Source organism: Trachurus japonicus, chromosome 7 (assembly GCF_045865225.1).
Source record: "Trachurus japonicus isolate A0001 chromosome 7, Traja_1.0".
NCBI lineage: Eukaryota > Metazoa > Chordata > Actinopteri > Carangiformes > Carangidae > Trachurus > Trachurus japonicus.
Window position 1 is genome coordinate 25,104,175 of NC_140913.1, and position 6,911 is coordinate 25,111,085.

The 6,911-nt window shown below is 40.6% G+C and overlaps 2 protein-coding genes across 2 annotated transcripts in view; one reads left to right on the forward strand and one right to left on the reverse strand.

Moving 5' to 3' along the window:
- Positions 1 to 6,911, reverse strand: part of rbm39b (RNA binding motif protein 39b) — a 115,567-nt gene that overhangs the window by 66,976 nt on the left and 41,680 nt on the right. The window lies entirely within an intron of this gene.
- On the forward strand, positions 2,756 to 4,784 carry LOC146984846 (putative G protein-coupled receptor 139). The gene is made up of 2 exons (XM_085783130.1): positions 2,756 to 2,861; positions 3,545 to 4,784. The coding sequence occupies exons 1-2, from the start codon at positions 2,783 to 2,785 to the stop codon at positions 4,438 to 4,440; spliced, it is 975 nt and encodes a 324-aa protein (XP_085639256.1). The 5' UTR covers positions 2,756 to 2,782; the 3' UTR covers positions 4,441 to 4,784.

The window sequence follows — 6,911 nt, forward strand, 5'->3', positions numbered from 1 at the left end:
CTACTTCTACCCTATTGTTTTCTTGGTCCTTGGAGGACCGCTGCATTGCCTGTAAGTTTGCCGACTCACTTCTCAACCTAACATGCTCTGAACAAGCCAGCCTTGCTTCACCGGTCATTCCGCCTGCCAACTGGACATCCAGCCCTGTTCTCTTCTTTTCCTTTTTCAGCTCACTCTGTCTGTCAGCTCTGAAGCTCGCTCCTCAGCTTGCCAAGTTAGTCATCCAGCAAAACTCACCACCCAGCTTCCATTCCCAATGCAGACTCTTCCCGCCAGCCGCCTGCTCCCCTCTGCATCCCACTGCCAGCACCCTCATTTCCCCTCAACCTTTTATCCCAGAACACAAATAATAAACTCTCTCCTCCATGTTCTGAGTTTGGGTTCACCTGTTGTTCACCATATAAAGTGTTCAAGTATTTATATAGACCTTTTTTTATGTAAAAGGACTGTTACTGTTGCCACTTTACTAGCCATCTAGCAACTAATCAACTAGAGGAATCTTCATCTTCATCTTTTTTTTTTTTTTTAAGTATATTTTTGGGGCTTTTTTTTAATGCCTTTAATTGATAGCACAGTGGAGAGAGATAGACAGGAAATGGGGAGGCAGAGAGGGGGAATGACATGCAGGAACAGGCTGCCCGATGCAGGATTCGAACTGGGGCTGCATGCCTCAACATGGGGTGGCAGCTCTACCAAGTGAGCTAATCGCCGCCCCCAATCCATCATTTTTGAGTAGTTTATTATTGGCTTCATATTTCACAGACACAACAGTGGTACTGATCTTGACAAACAAGAAGAAAATGTATTTTGTAAAATGCCAGGCTATTTAAAAAACAAAGACAAAAATCAAAAATCAATAAAATTGATGTCCCCTTGACATATGAGTGGTTGTAGCCTACTGACCTGAGATCCAAATCTGTGTGCTGGTTAAGACAAATCAGGATTTTCAAAATTCTGCACCCTGTTAGTCACCACAGTCATATTGTGGAATGTGTTGAAACACACGAACACATTGCACGTGTACGTCAGAATGGGTTTTCTCTTTGGGACAGTTTAAACTCCCTGCATATTTAATCTATTAGTCACAAGACATTTGAACATGTTCACAGAGAACAGTCAGAGAGGCACAGCAGGTGGGACAGCTGGAGGGAGAGTGATTGAGGGCCTGAGGCGAGAGCTTCTTTACCTCAAGAGAAAATTGTACGAAAGTACCCTAACACTTCATGTAAATTATACTGCATGTGCAGGTCTTCTTTTCCCTCAAAAATGATTGACTGCTCAGACAGACTGCGTCCAAAGTTAACGGTCCAACCAGGCTGGAAAGGTTTTCCGGCACCAAACAGAGAACTTGATGTGCACTGTTCACCTTCTATAAAAATATAGAGAACTGAAGTTGTTTCCCATATTTCATAAACTGTCAATGGACTGGTCATGGCAAGGAAGACTGATCTGGCAACCTGAACAGAACATGGTTCAGGGTTTTTGCCACTCTTGCATCAGCTCTCAGGAGTATAAAGTATTATTCTTGGACCCTTTTCTGTTGTTTTGACTCAAAGATAAAAACTATGTTTTTTGTATTCAAGGACTTTGTTCAGGCTTGTGTCCAGGTACTATTAGCCATTACAGATGGTGTTTTCATCCTGTGTGTGTGTGCACGCGCGCACATCAATATGGTTACATGTTGTTGAGGAGACACCATCTCACAGTGACCCACAGAGATGGGGTCACTGTTCAAGTTCAAAGATAGGGGTAGTCCCTCATGTAGTAGTGTAGTAATGGTTTCTACTTAGGTGGCAATTTGAGTTACAGATGTACTTAACTGAGAGCTTCATTTGTGCCCTTCATATTCTTGGAGGCCATCCATGAATTAAATTTAAGGAATTGGCTTCTTTGATTTGAATTTCAGAAACTGGCAGGCATTCACTGACTTTCATGTAGCCTAGCCCTCTCATCCCAAATTAAGTTAAAACAGCCCATTTCATACTCTGTGCAGCCAATAATAATAACTTTTCTGTATGTGCAACAAATAACAAGTCATGTCAAAGTGTAACGGTAACTACTGACAAATTGCACAACATCAACTAGTAAAGCACAGGATAAAAATGTCCTAATCTTGATAGCAGCTGCTATAGGCCAATTCAACAAAATTAAAAAAAAATTGCCATTCTCAAATAAAAGTTTGTAAGTGATATAACAAGGCCTCAGTGCCGACTGCAGCAGTGTATTGAGCTAAATGCTAAAGTCAGATTACTAACATGTGCTACAAGAACACTGTTGGCATGCAGATGATTAACAGATAATGTTTAGCATCTCTAATTAGCATATTATCATGCTAACTGAATTAGCTCTTACCTGACCAGAAATATTGAGTAGTTTTATATGTTCACATATTAGCTTGTTTCCAGTGTTTTCTGCTTGTTGCTAGGACAAAGTAATGTATTGTGTTTCATTTTTTCACAAGATAGCCTACTTTTGATATGTAGCCTACATTTAATGTGAGCTACTTTAAGACTTTTACTCAAGTGATTTTCTTATGGGTGATTTTAACTTTTACCAAAGTCATTTTCAGCTATGGTATTTGTACTTTTACTTAGTTTTTTTTTTTTCAAGTACTTTATATAGCTACACCTCTGACATCTAATTAACACTCAGTGCTGTTGACACACTCTAATGTTGACGTGAGGTGGGAGTGGCCAAGCTGTGACAAGGCAATAGGAGCAGATTTATGAAAGAGGCTTCAGTGATCCTGCAGTGTGTGACACCGTCTGTTGTGTGAGAGGATATGAACCCTCAGAGGAAACACTGGATGGTGACACTTCAAGAAGTTTTCTACCCTGCTCTGGCAGTGGTGGGCCTCCCCTGTAAGTACATCAAAGTCATTTGAAATGTTAAAGCAGAAGTAAGCGATATTTTTGTGTTAATATAAGTCTTAAATAGTTGTATCTTCCGACAGCAATCACTTACATAGAGTGTTTGGACCGAAACACGGGTCTGTCAGTCACTCTGCTCTGCTCTGAGCCGAGGAGAAAACTTTTCTTGTATCCTACAATTTTTATCCAATGAGGAGAGAGAACGGCATAAAGGGGCGGTCCTCTCTGTGTGTGCAGCCAAGGGATGCGCCTGAATGTGGTGAAGTAGGGACGAGGACCAATAGATCCATGACGAGGGCGGGGGCTGCTAACTCCATCGGCTGACAAGACGTTATGGTGTATTCAAGGCAACCCGTAACTCGTGTTTTTCCGGCCTGTGAAGTCGTACCAGTTCGATCTGGTACGAGTTCACAGGTCGGAAGTTACGAGTGGCCGTTATAGTGACTTTCACAGGTAAAACAGGTCAGGAAAAAAAAGGATTGGGTTGCCTGGAACGCTATAAAGTCGTAAGTCCTGACTTGAAGCTGTAATTTACGGTTTCAAAAGCCTGCCTGGAACGCAGCATTAGCCAAAACGACCGGATTGCTTACTTCTGCTTTAATTTTAATGGATTTTCATGATAAGATTGTATTTGAGACCTAAGATGCTCCAACTGACACAAATCCTCTCCTCAGCCAACACCATCACCTTTCTGATCATATGGAGGAGGAGCTGCATGCTCTCCAGGTCCAGCACCTTCTATCTGATGGCCATGTCTGTGGCCGACAACCTTGTTCTCATCTTCATTGTCATTCTTGAGCTTTCTGTGAAGTACCACCAGCAGGAGCCATTTTGGAGTTACGATCCGTGGTGCAGCCTGAGGGACGTTTTTAACTATGGGGCCTATAACGCCTCAACATGGCTGGTGGTCGTGTTTACAGTTGAACGCTTTGTCGCCATCCACACGTGGAAAATGAAAACTAAAATCTGCACACCGAGATGTGCAGCATGGACTATCACAGCCGTGTTCTTCTTCAGTCATCTTTTTTCCATACCCTACTACTGGTCCAATGCCTCGGTCTATGTGAACAACCAGACCTCGTGTGTTTACGACACAGAGGTCCCACTTCAGTTTATTCACACCCTAGTTTGGTTTCAAACATTGCAGGCCTACATAATCCCCTTCCTCATCATCCTCACACTTAATGGGCTGACTCTGCGCCTCATCTCTCTCACTAATCGGGTTCATATCACTTCGGATTTGACTTCCAGGGTCAACAAAGTCACACCCCTGCTGCGCTCCAGGAAGAGAAAATCTGTGGTGCTTTTAGTGACTGTGTCCATGACATTCTTGCTGCTGTCCGTCACCCGTGCAATAACTCAGATCATCCTCCGCACAACTCACATGTACACTTTTGACCGTAATGATTACAGCCTTCGGATGAATATAGCAGCGGACACTGGCACCATGCTGAGCCTTAGCAACGCCGCTGCTAACATGTACCTGTATGTCTGCACCCAGTCCAAGTTTCGCCAAGAGTTTTTAGCGTGTGTCAGACAAGTGTTGTCCTACTGCAAAGCAAAGCTCTAGAAACCTAACACAATTACTGACATTGCCCTGGAGGAAATTGTACTCTCCCGGTGTGTGGGAAACAGAGGAAATGGTCTCATGGCCATAATTCTTTTCTCAGTATAGACAACAAGACCTTTAATGTGACTCCATAAAACTGTTTAATCATTTTTATTACCATGTTTTACTCAACCTGTTACATAGAGGTATTGCCTCCATGTTTGCAATCCTGACACACATCTGCACTCTTCATGTTTCAGATTTAATTTCCTGTAATTAGTTTTGAGACTCTGAGCAAACAAACAAGAAGGCTTCTTCATATAATTTTACTACAAAAAGTGTAAAGACTGTTGACACAGACAGGTAGCGTAATTAATGTGTACATGCACCTGACCTGATGTTAACATATTTAGACTTTAAAGGCTATATGGTTTGGAGCTTTTCATTTCTTAATATTTAAGCATAAGTTACTATTTGACTTAGGACTAACAGCGATGATGTTCTGCATCTTTTCCAATCTTATTTTAACGGTCTGCAATATATGCATATAATAAAGATGTATGAATAAATTTCACTTGATTGTGTCGTGTCATGTCACAGAAGAATAAACAGTATACCACTGTACCTTTTCACAGGACTTCTGCTTTCCCCAAAGATGCTGCAAAAAGAATAGGAAACTTCTTATCCAGGCAGTAATTTCCCTAAAACCAAATTTAAAATTGGAGGAGGCACAACAAGACATTAGCAAAAAGTATAAAGAATTCATTGATGCCTGTTGATGTCATGATGACTTAGAAACACATGTCAGAGGGCTCACTCAGTAGCTGATTCATGGAGAGGAACAGTTTTTAATGACACTTTTGGTAGGAAGGTTGTTCCAAGCATCTGAACTGTCCGAGTCTCTTCATGTCATCCCCGACTGGACATCAGGGCTCTCTGAGGGCAACTTTACCTATTCTATGTATCCATGCACTTTTTTTTTTTATCCCTGAAGATTATTCCTTTTCAGGGTAGTTGCACATGTCTTATGGTGGAAAATAAATGAAAACATCTCAAAATAGATATAATATATGTAAATACAAAAATGATTTTAAAAAGTAAAATATCTTTTACCCACCTATCCATCAACAACAGAGAAATAGTACTGTAATTTTCTTCAGGCAAAAGAAAGACACAAATCCCATCGTTTACCACCACAGCAACATCCTCAAACATGCAACAAACAATCGTGAAAAAGAAAATTAATTTGCAGATGGAAACAAGGTCATTCATCACGGAGACCAGCCCACACCATAAAAGGCTGTGTAATTATAGCCTCAGTTTATGTTGAGTTCCTCAAAACAAACTGGCAAAAACAAGAAAAATCAAATGAAGACTTTTTCAAATTATGTGAGGAGCTTAAAAGAATCAACCACAGTATAATCAACATTTCCACTGGTGTGGTGAACTCACCAAAGCCAGTCACTGCAGTTTTTTAAGCCCAATAAACACAACATTAAATATTGACTTGTTTGAAACATGGTTTAGTTATTGACTTATTAAATCCACATCTCTGTGTTTATTGTAGTTTGGTGAATTTCTTGACATTAGCCTGAAGCGGGTGTGAAACAGCAGTTCTCATGACCTTAACACTGCAGAGCCCTTGTACCAGGCCCCTGACACACAACTGTTTCAGTGGACCAGCTCTGCTTCCTGGTGTGAACATGGAGGTTCAGGTTAAAAATTGCTGTGTGGAGGCCTCACGCTGGGCTTGAGGTTAATGCACAGCCAATGACCCTCGATATCCATGGTCTGCGTCAAGCTGGGGACCTTTGGTGCATGTCATTCTTATCTCTCTCCTCGTACCATAATGTTTCTCCACTGTCAGCGGCATAGAAAATAAAGGCCTGAAATGCCCCATGAATAACATGTTATATCATTGTGTGCTATGTTTGGATGTTAAAAATGATAAACTTTCTTTCCAACTTTCCATTTTTATTCATATTGAAGACCGCCTTCTGAAAATATTAAACTTGTCATAACTAATTAAACAGCATTAATTGGGTTTGACATGACTGACATTTATCATGTCTGCTCTGCTAATTATTGGTGTGAATTGTCAAATTACCTAGCTGTTATTGTTTTTAATAACTTATTTGTCCACCCATTATTAGTTAATATTAGGCTACGCATCTGACTGTTATTATTTATTTTTTTGCCTTTTATTGTCATGGGTAATATCTCAATTGCTTGTTTTTTGCTAGTTTCTATGGTGAAACTGGATTTGTTTTGGGACTGATAGTTTCTATTTATTGTGATCTAATCAATGTTTGCATGTCTAAACTTGAGATGGTTTTCTCCTCTTCTACTCTTTCACTGCCAGAAACCAATTACCTGCCAGTGAAATGATCTGCGTTGAGTGACCCTCTGTAACTTTTCTCTGAGATATTGTTTGGAGCCAAATCAAATCAATAAAACAATAATGACTTCAGTCATCAATTTTTTGTAGTTGA

Excerpts from the sequence above, each read along its gene's own strand:
- LOC146984846 (XM_085783130.1), top strand. The coding sequence starts at position 2,783 with ATGAACCCTCAGAGGAAACACTGGATGGTGACACTTCAAGAAGTTTTC. Across the intron at positions 2,862-3,544 it reads GGCAGTGGTGGGCCTCCCCT|CCAACACCATCACCTTTCTG; the intron begins GTAAGTACATCA and ends TCCTCTCCTCAG.